Consider the following 18,333-nt stretch of genomic DNA (forward strand, 5'->3'; position numbering starts at 1 on the left):
AACCAGGTTTTACATTGCGGGGTGCACCACCAGGTTAACATTGCGAGCGCCAAGGTATTCCGTGTTAAACAGAGGTACACCAGGATAATACACCACACGGTGCACCGTTGTGGTTTGTATATCTTGGTAGCACGATTATACCGTCCCTGTGCGAGTCGCTCGGTACCGTCGCCACATGGTGATAATTCGGTAGATATAGTCCGTCTGAAACGTCGTCGTATGAGTCAATAGACTCTCCAGACACGTGTTGATGCTTAGACGTCAGAGTATCAGTTCCCGCCGCGACGGTAGCCAAAGTCGTCTGACCCGTGGCTGTTATACTAATTATAGTCCGCTTCGTCTTAGGTCCACTGAAATTAGAAGATTTACATTTCAAACCAATGACATAAAATCATATTTGGCGAAGTAACAAACGAAACCAACTGTATGTAAAAATGTCTGAGTACACTATCTTAATAGTACCTTATACAATATGACCATTGTTTTGTAAATGTGTGCGAAAAGTCTCGAGTCGTACGTGTTATGGTATGTACCTACAGCCATACGAGTAAGCTGTAGGCATACGTGATTTATAAACATAAATTATAATAATTTAAATAAAATCAATATACCTATATTATTTTTCGTAATCAACGCATTTAATAATGATAATATGTTTTTGAGTTTTTATTTTAAAAATATTAAAAATTGAATAATTTCAGACTTAAATTCTTCACTAAAAATGTATGTTGGTTTTTTCAAGACAAAATAAAATTTTCAATATAACTCTTGAGCTATATATAGAGATGTTAAAATACGGTATTTTATTTTTGTTTTGTATTATACCGTATTATACCGGTATTATACCAGTATTATACCGTATTAAACCTTGCAGTACCTTAAATTATAGGTAATTTAACAAAGGTTTTAACTCCATTCTTAAGTATGAAATTTGAATTATTTTAAAATGGATAAATTGAAAAAATGGCTAGAAGGTCAGAAAACATTTCAAAAAACACATAACACAAGAATTATTTAAGACCTTATTCACCAAATTAATATTTAGTCATGTTACCACGATGTAGGTACCATATGTGATATGTCCATATACATAGTGACTAGAAATAACTTAAATTTAATATATTTTAATTACAATTCACATTTGACATTTCATAATAAATTATATTTTTAATATATCAAATGAACTTCATAATAAATTAGGATTTGAGTAGGTATCAAAGGTAAAATAATAAGTTACTAAAATTGTATAAATATTAAATGGCAACAGCCAATAAGCTAATGATTTGATTGCAGTGTGCTTATTAAATCATTATTTGCATATCAAAACAGATAATACCTACTTAATTAATTAAATTAACTCTAACACTTCATAATATGAACATTGGCCAACATTTAAAAATAATATATATATATATATTATATAAAAAAAATAAAAAAAAAAATTATTAGATTTGTCAGTAAAATGTTCATCATAATCATAAATAATTGTATCCAAGTCATTTGATGTTGCTCCTTTATGATTTTTAAATAATTTTTGTATGATAGGCATGTCAGTATTCTTGAAAGCAATAGGAGTGTTCGTACATGTAAGCAAATGCTTTGCCATTCGCCAAGAGTTATATGCAAAAGTTTGACAACAATAAATACATTCATGGCAATCTAATTTGCCTCTTTTCTGTAAATGCTTTTTAAAATGTTTGTCTACCATTTGTTTTTGCTTCGATGGCCTACCCATTTTTAAGCTTAAAAGTTCAAACTATCAAAACAAGAACCTAGGTAACGCAAGAGCCAAGAAGACACTACTAAATGAATAACGATTATTATTTAATATTTATTAACCTAGAATAATATGATAATAATATTATGAATTACGATTAATATCAGAATTACTGAATATACAATAACGTCAATAACAATAAACAGTTTGATAAAGTCGATAAAGAAGAAAAATACGCAGCTATGGATATTTTTTAGAATGAGTACGTAACGGGACGGTAAACATGTACGAGTTGAGAGCTGCTGCTCAACACCACCAAAAGTTGGTCACAGGGAAATCACGACACACGACAGGGTAACCGTCGCATACCCACTCTTATCATTTTTCGGACAACTGCTTATCACTTACATGTTACAATAAATGATAATTGTTTTTATATTGGTGTTAACTCGTATTAAATCGTGGTAATAACTAAAAATAACGCTTTTTTTTTTTTTTTTTATACCGTCTGTATAAAATAATTTTATACCATATGTATAATACCTCGTATAATACAGTTTTATACCACCGTATAATACAAACTCACATCTCTAGGTTTTAGTCTGACTTTGTTGTCCCTAAACTTGTCGATATCAACTCACGACAAACAAAAGTAGACTAGTAGTAAGGCGTGGACCGATTGTAAATAATATATATTTAATCATATTGTATTAAACGTTATTTTTTTCGTACTTAACGTTTTGTCGAAACCGCCTGTATCGCTTTAAAAATCGTTACCGACGCGCACACTTAAATCGTAATTGATGATTTCTTCTGTGTAAGGCAAAAGCGTTGATTTTGAAATAAACTGATAAGCCGTGATACTGCAGTTCGGGCTATTTGGCCACCGCACACCTTCGAAGCCCGCATCGCCGAAGTATGCACCCTCGAACCGACCTACTCACCCCCAATCCGACGCTAGCCCGATCATTATGACGGTATTATAGGGTAGCACCGCTACCACACTGTTTAAAGCGATAATCTAACTGCCACTTTTTCGTCACGGAATGGCCATCGATCCGTTTATTTTGATAACCCATCGTTTTGAGTTTAGGCAGTTAAAAAACGAATTACAATACCGCGCAGTATTTTTTACAAAATAATATAAACGGTCTAATAAAGGTGAAACAATAATTTACGTATGATATAGAATACAATGGCCATTGACCATACACAATAATAATAATGACACGTGTATAAATAAGTGGTCAAACGAACAATGGCACTTCACAATGAATTGTGTTATATTTGAGTAATTGGTAATCAATAACAATTAGTGTCGTGAATCTAGCAGATCACGTTATACGGTTTACATTTAAGACGTCTCGGAGTCGGGAAATTTAGGGACTGCGAGATTATTGACAAGTGGATTAGGGTGAGATATTAGACGATTGTAGAAGCGTTTGTAAAATAGTTAGTTCCCATACGTCGTACTGGGTGGATTTCGATTTGAGATTGAATGAATTGTACGAGACATATACATATAATACCATACTATGGAGATTAATTAATTAATCTTTTTATCGCAATATAACTGGATACTTAATTTGAATTTTATTGATGTTGGTTTTTTTTTACGTTTCCCTATTGTTTAGTTGATAGTCATACTTTCGGATGAGTATTTGATTGAGGATTTATAAAATATAGATAATAAGTTTGATATTGATGTGCGTTTATTATTATTGATACAAATGTTTAGTAAACATAGTGATGGTGTAAATAAACTATTTGACAATATCACGCAGAAGTTATATTTAAATGTATACCAACATATACAAAATGTGGACAAGTTGGTACCACTCTGCTGTACAGAAGTTGTAATGGATGTGTTAAATTTGAATACAATGATAAACCATTGTATACGAAAAACTATTCTGAGTGGTTAGCATAGTCCTTATAATATTATTAATTTTTATTCGTTGCTGTGGTGGTAAACAAATCGTTAGAAATTAAAATCCCAATTTTAGCGGTTTTTCGTAATTTGTCGGTAATTTTTATCGACGCTTTCTAAAACTACTTGGAATTTTCAATTATGACCTCCCAAAAGTACCAACTAGGTTCAATTTTCTATCAGAAAAGATGCTGATTTTAAAATCGAAGTATGCTTACTATCCGAAATGATGTTGACAGAAAAAAAAACACACATCATTGTATAACCAATACATTCTTTTGCTCCGCTTAGAATCTAATATGGAATTATTTGTGGTATACTTGTATACAATGTACTCAAAAATCTATAAATCGCATAGTGTAACTTTGTATTTATCTTTTCATTCGTTATGATATAAGTTATAACTTATTCATTTTTATTATTATCTAGTTAATAATATTATATGCAATATAATGTTAAAATTTAAGTTCGGATCATAACATAATTTTGTAGATTTGTATGATTAGTATTTTAGATAGATATTAAATTTACAAAATAAAAATTTCTATTGGTAAATATAAAATTATTTATAACTTTTGATGATAGTATTTTTTAGAAATAGTATTTAATTTTTTCCACTAGTGTTTACTCATTACTTAATATTACGACAATAAATTGGCAATAATACTCTTATGTAGTAATTTATTGTAGCAGGTATCAGTGTAAACACAACAACATAATATACCGAATTTTGTTACCATGAGTCGAAATTATTGAAATGCAAATTTCTTTCAACAGCTTTAACTTAAGTATATAATATATGGTTTGTAGATTGATCCACAGTGCAATGTTTAAGTTTATTTTAATATAATTGTTTTCTTTTTAATTGTAAATGATACTACTCTGTTTAAATTTTTGATGATATGTTCTTGTATCGATTTTACATTTTATTATTCTATGACAGCCGTTCAAAATTATTATCACATTCAAATGATTTTCATTAACTGTTATCATTTTATATCACAGGTGTTTGTATTTCTTGTTTGGTTATAAGATTTTCGTTCAAACTTTAACGTGTTTGATTCTCTACGAAATGAAGATTTATAATATATCAAATTATGTTATTCACCTCAATTATTCGTTGTGCACAGTGCACCGACATATTAATATCATATTTTAAATGCATATCATGTTATAGGTACCTATTAATATAATTTCATGACGGTTAAGGTACCTAGTGAAATTTGTCCCTTGAACCGTAGTTATAACTTATGCATAAACCTGCAATATGCATGCATGATACACCTCATAATGTATTTCATATTTATGTATTATTTACAACTGCATAACGAGAAAATGGTTAAACCGAAGTTTACATTTTAAATCTTTTAAATTTAAATGTTCCTTCAAGGTATCCATTATGAAAATAATATATTCAATTTTGGATCCTTAGTAAGTTTATCAAATGTAAACACACTCTCTGAATACTGCAGGGTATAGTTAGATTTATAAGAGCATATTTTAGAAATAAATAAAACATGGACTCAACTTGGGCACAACTAATTCTGTGATTTACTAAATTTATTATTTAGCGTGTATGCAAAGTCGAAAGATACAATTCTAGGCACGGGTAATTATATTTATATTTAAACTGTTTTGACAAGATAATGTAATAACACGTCATAATAACAATATATAAATTAAGATTATTTAGCTTATGATATTTTATGAAAAATTATTTATTTTTAACAATATTTTACCTGAACACGCAATTATACACAACAAAAATGTAAAAACAATGTGTTAACAACGATACTTAATCGCTCCCAAACACACATTTACCTGTATCTCGTGTTTCCAGCAATTTCACAGAGTAGGTACTTGTTTTTACGTGTAACCGCAACTAATTTAATGATCATTATTTAAACTTGCTCGCACACTTCTCAGTCGCATAAAATATATAATATTATTATATACTTGTTTGATGTTAAAGCACTGCAGCGTGTGCGAACAATGTGCTGTGTGCACGAAAAATTATTTTTCGACCGTTAATACCTATTTGAGAATTAATTGTATCAACCGTGTGAAGTCTTTTATTTATTCATTACTCATTAGGCTCACCGCCGCCCGTCCGCGGCCTAGTAGTCGATCGGAAGTTTTGATTGAATTAATTCTCCTTTTAACGGCATCCGTCCGTTGGTGTGCATTGGAATATAAATTAATTTTACTATGGTTTTGAGTGTACGCAGAAGGATTTGATTGCTGTTTGCAGAGCTATCGAAACGGCGAGTGGGTGATATACGCACAGCGATTCCCCGGGCGCAAAGGGTACAGACGAACGTGATTTCGACACAAAGCCCCACAAAATGTAGTTCCACCTATAACCGGTAGACACACAATCCGGATTGATATAGCGTTATATTGGTCAATTTACGTAAAACGCTCCACCGCTCCTCAAAGTGGTGTGTATATATTATTATAATTTATAATATATATTATATAGGTTGGTCATCTCGCAAATTCAAGTGTCTTTCCGCGAATCATTTCGTGAGCTATATTAAACATTCACACCCGACGAGATCTAGGCCAACCCGCGACTGGCCCTATAAAACATTACGACTTTTCACTTTTGTCTTGTTGATAAAAAAAAATCACAAGGTATAAAAACGGGTTCGCGTATATTATCGTTGCCGCAGCAGATAGATAGAACAAACGATTGCCCAGCGTCAAAAGTTTTGCGGTCATAGGTATTCATGTATATGGAGTTGTGTTCTATTTTTTAAGGTTGACTCTCCTTAAGTGGGCCCGGCGGAGATCGGACCAGAGAGAATAATTCAGTCGATCGTTTTTACAAAAAAAAAGTCGCAGTGAATGAAATTTGACTCTAACTTCAAAACTGCGTACACTGCGACGTATATTTCACCAAATTGTTCGGTTCGCCCATACATTGAAAACTGTACGAGCTAAAATAAATTATTAAAAGTTTTTTTTGAAAATAACCGTACAAAAAGTTGTGCAGCAAAAAAACCACTTATGTTTTACCAGCATTGCGTTTTACAAACGCCGTGTTACCTATAACCTATATAATAATTAATAAATATAAACTTAATTTTTAATATAATATATCGTGAATTTGTTATTTAGTAGGTTCATAATAATACAACAGTCATAAGTTTAACCAAATTTTAACGATAATGAGATTCAAAGTAATATGAGAAATGCTAGTTTTAAGAGTGTATTATAATAGTATGATTAATTGAATAACTTAGGCATTAAGTTTAGGCACGGTGCGAGAGTACCATCAATTTGCTAACGTATTATTATTCACAATTCAACACAATAAGTGTTGTTTTGTACATTTTTTTTTTTATATTACAGTATAAGTTAATTATGATTTTTGGATATTTCGTATTTAGATTTATTAATATAACGCATATTTAACACGCTATACCGTTTCGTGTCGGTTAACAATTTGTCATTCTAATTCATTTCATTTATGCGCGTACATCCGAAATACTGTGGGTAATTATTATTATTTAAGCCAAATAACTCGGGATATTCAAAAATAATAAGCCCTATTGAAATTTGTAACGAATGATAACTACAGTGTAAAGTGAATTCGAAGTAGTTCGAAGTGTTTTCGTCGCTGTTATAATATATTATTACGGGGCTCGGTCGAAATAACGACAGCTACGCAGTGGGAGTGACGTTTTGGGTCGTCAAAAATAGCGGAAATACGTCCCCAAAAATAGCGACCAGAAAACGGCACCGCGATTTGTTGAAAAATAATGTTGGATGCCAAAGTTAGATATTATTAAAATAAAATATTTAATACGGCCTCGGCGTATGAATTGCCGACGGCACCCAAATTCTTTTCTTCAAAACGATCTTAATAATCTCTGATATCTCACTTTGTGCTCATATTAAACTACTATACAATATTACACCCACGGTGTGTATAAAATATGATAGTGTAATTTATGCATTCAAGAAACAAATATTAAATACAGATGAGTTTTGAAATTCCACATAAAAATTATATTATCAATAATAATTGAAAATACGTTGAGTCTATAATAATATTATGTATTGTACGCATATAAGATTAGTTTTTGCGTTTTCGTTTAAGAGCGGTGTATAAGGTATTACAATTATGTAAAGTTTTAAATGTAATTTTCATAAAATTGTAATTAATGGTTGTCATGCGTTTTTAAAATATGCTTATCGGCTGAATCTATTAGCGATGTAAACTACTTTTTTAACTGAGTTATGTAATAAGGTAAAAAAAAAAATAAACGATAAGGACTGTTGGTATAATATTATATTAATATGTAAAAAAATATACGCTTAGCAAACCACCTTATAATAAATCTGTATGTAGTTAAATAGCTACATAAAGTCGATGTAACTTAAGTGAAAATAAACGCTATTTTCCCGTGTGTATTACCAATACTATATAATTTAATGGCACAACATTGTATTAATTTGAGAATGCAAAACGAGCTTTGTGCATTGTGCTTTAAAACAACAGTTGCGAGTAATGATATTTAAAGAAATATAATAAGTAGCTATATAATACGTCGTAATGTAATGACATCATATTTAATCTATTCTATTCTTGTCTAAGTCATATTACATTCTTTACCTGTAGGTGCCTGTGTTTTTGTATGTAAAACTAAACTGTGATATTATTTAAGAAAGGTTTTTGGTAAAGCGTTCAAAACAGTTTTTTTTAGGCAGAAACCGATTTTATAAACATAACATTATACTATGTAGGTACAATTATTGTACTGATTCAATACGTTGTATAGACTGTGCATATTATATGATTATGCAATATTGTTTAGAAATAGTCTTATAAAAATTTACTTACACGTAAATTAGTTCCTTTTGTTCTAAAATATTTAAATTTAAAGGTAATTATTTATGTCTTCATAGTTCAAATCATCAAAATCTATACATGTTTATCAATAAATGCTATTACATATTACGTGCATATAATGTATTACACTACTTACCCATAGCTATTAAACCACAACTATAGTACGAAAATATAATAATATTTAGATTTCATTTGAATAATTTATTTAAATAAAAAATAAATATTATGTTTTTATTCCGTTATAAGAACCACAAAAAAAACATTTTGTATAGATAATAGTAAATGTATAGAAAAAATTAAACTATACCTAAATCAAGAAATTGTAGAGTCTGTATATTCATTATTATTGTTATTAATTGCAACCCGATAAATTATGCAAGGCAACTATTAACTAATACGAACGCCTATTTTTACACTATTTTATAATGTCGTATTGGAGTATTCTCTAAGTTCACTCAATCTCATCTTTCAGTTTTAATGTTTAAACTTTAAATTGATTATTTTTATGATATATTTTTAAGTCTTTTGACGCTGGTTGAATCGTTTAAGTTCGGCACTCGTCAACTGTTCGTGAAAATGTTAAGCCCTCAGACCATACAATACGGTCGTGGAATTTGCAAACTTGGTACGGCGGTGAGTGACAAATTAAGAACTTTTATAATTTTATCAAGGAAAAATATATTAAGGGCTTGGAGCATTTTTTTAAATGCCGCGTCTTTTGATTATCTCTCTGGTAGCATTTGCATAATAATTGCTTCACTCGTTTAAGCAAAATATATATAATATAAATACAATTCGTTAAGTACTGCTATTTCACGTTATTTTAGGGTTTCCGCTAATTCGTATGTTAAGTACCTATGGTTGGATTAAAATTATTAGACTGCCGAAATTTTAATTTAGTTTAATGCTGAAAAAAAAAACTTACTGATATACAGCCGATATCAGGGTCTTGGCGTTCATCGCTGCACTAGGCCACAGGATTAGTCATATACATTTTAAAGCAACGATAAATAATTGTATGAAAAAACGATTTTACAAATTGGTCTGTTATTTACTATTTATATTATACATTATGCAGGAGCAAAATTATTTATAAGTGTATATTTTTACTTTTGTTTAGTTTAAATATACATAATATATTTTTTATGTGTATTATTACGTAGTATATACATTATACATTATACCGTTTTGTGAACAATATTTATGTGACCATAAAAATGGACTTATTAGCATTACAGTTTGTATGTATTGATTTATTATTTATTAAATTACGATATAAAATGCATTATTGATAATAAAAGGTTCGTGGTATTGACATTTTTATTACAGATAAAATATGAAATGATATGTATGGTATTTCGAAAAGGAATTCTCTTAAAATATAAAACAGAAACGATTACAGTCAAATTGAATGGCTAAGAATTTTGACCTGTTATCGTGAAAACTTACGGAAACCTTGTCGAACTCGTAACTCAATAGTTCTTACTTCTTATACGTGTATACACTAAAAAAAGTTTGAACAAGTTTCAAATACGTTTTTGTCGAGATTTTAAAACGTTTGTAAGTATTTTCGTGGTACAAGATAAAAAAAGAAAAATAATATGAACATCGTTCACTCATGCTGGTGTTCGGGAAATGCTACTTTGAAAAATTGACATAAATTTATAGTAAATGTTTACTCGATAGAAAAAAAAGAGTATGACGTATACTTCCCTCGTATCAGCTAAAAATATTATATTATGTACAATATTGTTTAGTCGACAATGGTCGGAAGCTATCGCACTGCGATAGGAGGTCGTGGCTATATAATTCTCGCGTGCAGCTTGATTGGCATACACACACACACACGCGAAAGTTACACATTTCATGTAATGCGTCAAGTCCTCATGTAAAACAGAACACTTCGAAAATAAGCGCAGATGCGTTAATACCATAGCTGAATTGTATACGGGAAAACGTGTTCTCGGCTGCATACAAGGAAACCAGGGAGGAGGCTCCCTTGGAAGGGCTTAGTTCCCTTCAAATATATCCTAAGTATATCCAAAAGATTTTCACTTTTGACGAGTTTTTGGTTTTTTTTTTATATTTAAAGCAATTTAATCAATTCTATTTTGTTTTTATTTTATTTTGAACGACCCTCTTAATAGCTAGAGGTACCTATCTAAACAGCTGACCGATAACAATAAAAATAGATGCACATTTTCATTGTTTGTTGTAGTTGAAATAGTTTTATAATATTATGTAATATCACATAATTATATTTATGATAAATGGTAAGAAAATATTCGAAACATTGTAACAGTGTTTGCGAGACGGTGTGTGATTTTGAAAATTAATTTTCCTATTTAAAACGAACATATTTCTCCCAAAATTTGACCAAATCTCCAATCACGCGCGAGTACACTAGTATATTATTATACTGTCTTATTCATAAATATTTGAGAACTTATCGTTATCCACCATCATTACAACCCATGTATTATAATCTATAATACAATGTACAACGTAAATTATGTATTATATATAGATACATTCATACAAATATATATATAACCATATTATGTAGTTTAGTTAAGCTCAAATTTTCCACAATGAAATGCTCCAGTATTCGTATAGGTACGTGTTTATTTATAACATATATATATAATAATATATTTAAACATACCTATAAATATACGTATATATATTATTAGTTTTCAGACGAGTATTCTGTGTGTGTGCGTCTGTAAACACGCGTGACATTCGTGTGCAGTCTACTGTGAACACGCCGCGTGGAGATGATGTCCCAAAGAAAATATGTGAAAGCGTGTGTGTGTGTGTGTGTTTGTGTGTGTGTGTGTGTGTGTGTGTGTGTGTGTGTGTGTGTGTGTGTGTGTGTGTGTGTGTGTGTGTGTGTGTGTGTGTGTGTGTGTGTGTGTGTGTGTGTGTGTGTGTGTGTGCGTGTGTGCGTGTGTACGTTCATCGTTTATATTTGCGCATATAGTTACCTCGGAGAAAACGCCGCCGGTGTGTTATGGGTTCGGATAAAACGAAGACGCACTCGCGACAACTGTAAGTTGTATAATAATATACGTCGGGTGGTTTTCTTCAACGGTGGACGTATTCGACACGTCATCTGGAAGAGTATCGAATTAACGTTTTTAAAAAAATATAATCGTTCTTACATAATATTAATCGAACTTCGTAGTAATCACGAGACAACCGCTTTTGAAAAAAAATATAAGTTATTACCAATTAAAAATTAACGGTAAAGTGGTTCTACTTTACGTTTTCTCCAGTACACGGAAAAACACTGAATCACAGCAGATACGTTTTCAAGATAATGTTAACAAAATGATTTATAAAATATTTTCACGATTTCCGTGAAGTGGGTAAGGTATACATTTCGATAGGTATATGTATTATATAAATTTAAGCCTCTTTTAATGACATGATAAATATTATAATATTTTTATTTTATATTCCGAAAGATAAAAAATCTCTGAGAAATAGAGTAAATTAGAGTAGCTAATTAGTCATATCTTATAAGTATTTTAAAATAAAGTGGTACAGGAGTACTCACCCTAAATGTAGGTCAATTAATCCACTCATTAACATTTTAATTAATATTATAACTACTTAATTAACTATTCATTCAAAATTCGATTTGAATACAATATTTATGAAATTCTCAGAAAAATATTCTGCTCAAGAGTATGAAATTAAAAACGAAAGTCTGTCATTCAATTCAAGAATGTAAAAAAATTTAAAGTTGATAACGATAAAAAAAATAATGAAAATATAATTTCTTTTCAGAAGTGATGGTTTTTAATGACTTAAAATAATGTAAAACAAATATTCTTAAAAATGTTTGCACTTTTCGAGGAAATGAGTGTTTTCCTTAAACCGACCACCGTCCTCTTAAAGTATAAATACATAAGTGTAAGCTGTGAAGCTGCCAATGACTCAAGAAAACATAATTTTCATCCACGTTTTGACGTAAAAAAAAAAAATTATTACTATATATATTGTAAACCGTTTTTCACCCGTTTGTGCGTTGAAAGTGTTTTATTGGTAGTGACGTTCAACCCATTCCGCCGTGTCCGCAACATCCGAAGAATATTCGACGAGTCCGTATGTCCTATTCGCTGATGACGTTATATAGACAAGGCAATTAGTTATTGATTTTTAGGGGTTGAGAAAATGAGTAGCGAGGTAATTACTCAGAGACCCACATAGGACTTTTCCCTCCCCCCCCCCTCTTTGCTCCTATACAACAGTTTTATATTACGAGCTACGAGTAAATTTAAGGTATACCTATATATTGTGTGCGTTTATTTAAGTAGCATTGTTTTTACGATCATTTGCAACCACCGGATTTACACCACCGGATACACGTGTGGTACGTCGATAATCTCATCGACGCGAAATGGTCTACAGTGATTGTCCGAAAGAGTCAGCTCGTAAAATAGTACATATTATAATAATATGTCGCAATACCACCAGATATATCATACGAGACGTGTTCGTGGGATATTCGGGCCGTTATTTTCAGTGCACCATCCAAACGCGAGTGGACACGAGAAAATATATAAATATTTGTATTAAAATATTATTATTATATAATTGTAATATACAGAGTGTAACAGATATACCTGATGCATATACCATGTAATCAATCAGGTAACTTATGTAATTACTTCTATACTTCCGAATCGGTTATAATTGTTAGTTTTATATTAAAATAAAAATGTTATATTGATTAGAACAAAAGTATTATTATATAATATGGTTAGTAAATTATATTTGTTAATTGAATTTTCTGTTACATTTTGTATACCATAACATGAAATAGGGGAAGGGTTGGGGCTCCCGGGTGGGGGACGAGTGAACTTTTTAAATTTTAAAACATTAAAAGATAGAAAAAACAATTGTATATAACCTTCCTATTCAAACTCCTTAATAATAAAATAGACGATCCTTTCCTCCTAAGCAACATAATTTAAAAAAAAAACAAATCTAACCCTCGAAATAAATAATTATTTTATAAAAAACCCTATATTAAAAATTATATGTCTTGTACACCTATAAATATTATATTGTCTAGTGGAAATTAAGTAAATAATTTAGATTTTTTTTCTCTATCACTTAATATCTTAATACTTATTATTATAAGCTTTTTATTTTATCTTTATTTCCCTTTATTGTATAATTAATTTAACATGTCACCTTGAATATATTATGTATCTTTAATATTAATGTATATTTTTTTTTTTATCTAATTTATACACTATGTATTAACGTCCGTTAAATAAATAATAAATAAATAAATAAATAAATATACACCAATAATATTATACAATAATATAAATTACAAAAGTCGACAAAAATCATCAATTATTTCTTCAATTATTACACATTTATACGTGTGCAGTAAAAAGCACTAAGCCTGACGTTTTAATCCTGGTCCAAATTATATTTTGTATTACAATAATCGTCGGGTTTTCAAAATTCTCGTTAGTTATTTACACCACGTATTATGTATAATGTATATTATGATTCTACCTGTCAACGCAGTATTGTGTGTACGTTACGCAGTTAATAAAATAATAAAAAAAATCATAACATCGTCAGAGCTATTGCAAAAGTTACGTTTTTAACGGTAGAATTGAAAAAAAAAAATATAAGAGAATATAAAAATATCATATTTTGTTTATAACACTAACATATTAATAGGTATTATTGATTATAAGCATATATTCACCCATAATATTATGAACGCATTAACGATTATTAAACTGTATATAATAGGTATTGTAGTTTATATAAAAATAATATTACATTTAAGTACCTATACCTATCTAATTATTATGAAACTATTTTGTTGGTTTTTGGTACGATTTTATTTTATACCCCGTAGGTTAGTCAGTATACGATTAAATAATATTATTATATTTAATATTTACTGAGGCCTGAGAGGGATTTTATGTGAGGGATTAACACGGAAAGTGGAATTCAATTATTTTACGACAAAATATATCATATTATGGTAGAGGTATGTTTTTTTATCATTGGATTTAAAAATACTGATAAATACTTTACGTTTTACATAGAATATTATAAATCACGTGAGAACTAAATGATTTTAATTGTAACCAATTAGATAAAAATTTGAAGTAAAATCATAAATAAGATAACAATAGTAAAACCATAAAGATGCATTCTAGAAGAATCGATATGATTATTAGCTTAAAGTTTTTCCAGGACAAGATTTTTTTAGAATCAACTATAATTTTAATCGAAATAATTATAATGTATATTAATAGCAACAATTAAATACTACATAATATTTTCATCAAATCTCAGTAATTGTAAAAGTATTTATACACATTTTATTTTAAGTAAGTTTTAAAGTAATTGTCTCTTTAATAAACTAAGGATTGCTATCTATTTGATTGAAAAAAAAATAACATAAGGTTATAGTGCATGATTTGTGGACCACAAAACGTCGTTTTTTGTTTAATCTTTAATAGTTATTTTAATTTCTCAAAATAGATACCTTTTTTTGGATGTTGAATAAAAAAAAAAAATAATACGACATAATACGTAATAAATGCACAATATAACCTATATTTTCAATTGAACGTGAGACAATTTCGACGAGCGTCTGTTTGAAGAATCCGTAAATGTAAAACTGAAAGAAAAATTATTGTTATTTACATAGATAGACGCAAAGAACCCGGTTGTCGGTATACTACAAATTGCTGTGTAAACATAATATCATTAGTACCACCTTCCATTTGACCGACTTTGAAATCTATTTTTTACGCAGTAGTCTTTCAGTGTATAAATAATATTTATGACTTGATCAATTTAGTTTTGAAGATATTTCAAGTCAGTATAGCATTATGACACATAAACCTTATATATTCATATGGAACCAAAATCGTCAATTTCAAATTATATACGAATGTTATTTTTATAATTTTGTTCAATCAGTTATTAATAATGGTATATTGTTTTTTGGGGACAAGCACATAATTCTCATGTTATTTCTTTAAAAAACATTTTAACACGAATAATTCAATTTATTTTTAAGATACCTAAGATTATAAATAATGATTTTGTTTATGACTCGTTACATTTACCTTATATTACAAATTTATATAATACAAATGTTCTAATTACCTTTGATAAATTAAATAATAATATTAATTATGATGTACCTATCACAACTCAATTTTAACTTCAGCACACAAGCTATGTTTATAGGGGAGTTGTAAATCTTTTTATTATTTTTATATATATTATTATATTAATGTTCTGTTTGTTGATTTGCTAAATAAATATAATGTTTTTGTTATTATTATTATTATTATTTAAATGATATAATTATGTAATTTATTCTAGAGTAAAAACTTCCGGAACACAATATTTATGTTATATCTATCATTATAAATAGAATAAAAAATAATTATTTTTGTTGTACTCCATTAAACTAATTAAACATTAATACATTATGTTATATTTTATTGTCGTATTATTTATAATTTACCTATATGTATGTAATATGTATGTATTAATGACTTATTTAAGATAAACCAGTGTTGTGGATTTTAAGAATAGATCTAATGTTGAAAACAATCAATAAGGATTAAATTATAAATATGGCGAACAGGAATGTTTTATTTATTAATTTAATTATTATGTCTTAGCATCGTAAATGTACTAAAATCGTAAGCTATTATCATAAATTATTAAAAACTTGTATTGAATATTTAATTTAAAATTGTATAATATTCAACTGGCTCGAAATACTGCGTACCTAGCTCATTAGTTATTACGTATATTAGAAGTCGTTCATGGTGTATTTTATATATTGTATTATTCCATATTATACCACAAAAGTTTCACGTTGACACACAGAATTATATACATTATAATAATATATCATATACGTATTCAAATCGTTCGTTTCCGTTTTTGGAAATAAACTCCTGACAGCCGCATAACTCCATTATGTCGACATTTCGAACAAATATTTTTTTCAGTGATTTTAATTTTTTACATTGTCCCGCACGCAGATGTATAAAAGCAAATAACCGACCGTAACTCATCACTTTAGAATTATATAACGCGACTGGTCGTTTTTATTCAATACGAAATTTAGTGTGTGAAAAGAGAAAAAACGTATACAACCAACGTCATAATATTGTTATATCGCAATAATTGACCGATGAAAGGGATCGGGAAAATGGTGATAACAATAAGTGAATATAAATAATACAATAATAATATAATATAATAATAATAATAATAATAATAATAATAATAATAGTAAAAACAAGGACGTTCGTGTTTCGTTTTAGCGCGCCGGACCCTTAAAACAATTGCTGGAAAACGTACACCTTACCTCGGTATAATAGAATATTATATATTTATATTACTATATTATGCAATGCACTATTGTACCAGGTGCGAGTGATTGTCTCACCCTGTCATGACCACGGTCACCACCCGTCAGCGCGTTTATATAAACGTCATGTCGTTTTTATGTATTTTATTTTTTACCCGAGACGCTCGTTATTTTTCATTCATTATTTGTGTTTTGAAATAATTATTATAATGTTTAATATTATATAAGTTTGTAGTGTACCTATACTTATATTATTATAACTGTACGATTTTCATTCATAAACAATTGAGCAAAGTTCACTCGGCGAGCGTTCTAAATTCCTGGTTTCTGAACGTCATTTGATATAACACAATAAATTATAATTCCATAATATACAATCTATCACAGTAACTAGGGACAATAAATAAATACTCATTACTATCAACAGTCGTAACTATGTACTGGTAACTAACGGACGGATGGACAAACAACGGGGGTATAATGTGTTCTAATCATACTATGTTTAGAAACCTACAACTAGGCAATACTATTTACCATTTTATTTCGATCATATTATCAATTGTTTTTTTTTATTTTTAAACATTTAAAGCGAAGCTTATGAGTAAAATATTCACCATGTTATATCACACAATGTTTATCTTGCCATGTTCAAAACTTGCAACGCCTGAAAAATGTGCAGGACATTATTGGTTCAACGTGGATATACCCATAGGCGCAATGATTTCAGATTTTGACTCGGAGTGGCTTTACATATTTCAATAAAAGTGACCCATGTGGGGGTGGGGGAAACAAGATGCCTGCAAGAACTATGGAAACAAATTCTACACTAGTTGAATGGTGTGAAAAATAATACCTATAATAAATAAACGCAAACTTGATAGAGATAAATTAGTTTTCTATTTTTATTAAAAAAAAAAATAAAAAAGATTTTAAGAGGACAGACCAAGACGAATACAGTAGCGACGGTCGATGGCAACGACGAGCAGCGGCTGGTTCGTGATGTCGTGCGCGTTGATGGTTGACGGTGACCAATATAGACACTGAGCTGGTTAAGTGAGACTTGGTGCCGCGTAATCGGCGGTGGCCGCGGACAAGCAACCCGGTGGATTTGGGATTACCGAGGTCGAGACTTTCTGTAATTTTCGCACCGGTGTCGTACCTTCGACCGCGTCTTCGGCCAATGACCACCGCAGAGAAGTCTGTTAAGTAACGGTTAAGTTTCCGCAGGTCCAGTGCCCCTAACGTCCGTGTTCCTGGTACATTATCTCTACCATTCAACCCGTGCTAAATTCTCCGCCAGTTCCGTTGAACGAGTTTCCATCGCCGTCGTCATTGCTGGTAAATTACCTCATCGACTCTTACAGCAACGCTGGTATCATCATCTTCCCGGACTGTGTTGCTTAGCGGTGCTTCCTCAGAAATCGTAGTGG

The 18,333-nt window shown here is 29.9% G+C and overlaps 1 protein-coding gene and 1 long non-coding RNA gene across 2 annotated transcripts in view; one reads left to right on the plus strand and one right to left on the minus strand.

The window, feature by feature from the left end:
- LOC107884017 overlaps positions 1-18,333 on the plus strand; it is an 85,643-nt gene that overhangs the window by 60,035 nt on the left and 7,275 nt on the right. The window lies entirely within an intron of this gene.
- Positions 17,782-18,333, minus strand: part of LOC115034090 — a 2,846-nt gene continuing 2,294 nt past the window's right edge. Inside the window, exon 2 of the mRNA XM_029489714.1 lies at positions 17,782-18,333. Within this exon, the coding sequence (XP_029345574.1) occupies positions 18,233-18,333 (101 nt within the window). The 3' untranslated portion in view covers positions 17,782-18,232.

The sequence above is a fragment of the Acyrthosiphon pisum genome, chromosome A2 (assembly GCF_005508785.2).
Source record: "Acyrthosiphon pisum isolate AL4f chromosome A2, pea_aphid_22Mar2018_4r6ur, whole genome shotgun sequence".
In the NCBI taxonomy this organism is placed as follows: Eukaryota; Metazoa; Arthropoda; class Insecta; order Hemiptera; family Aphididae; genus Acyrthosiphon; species Acyrthosiphon pisum.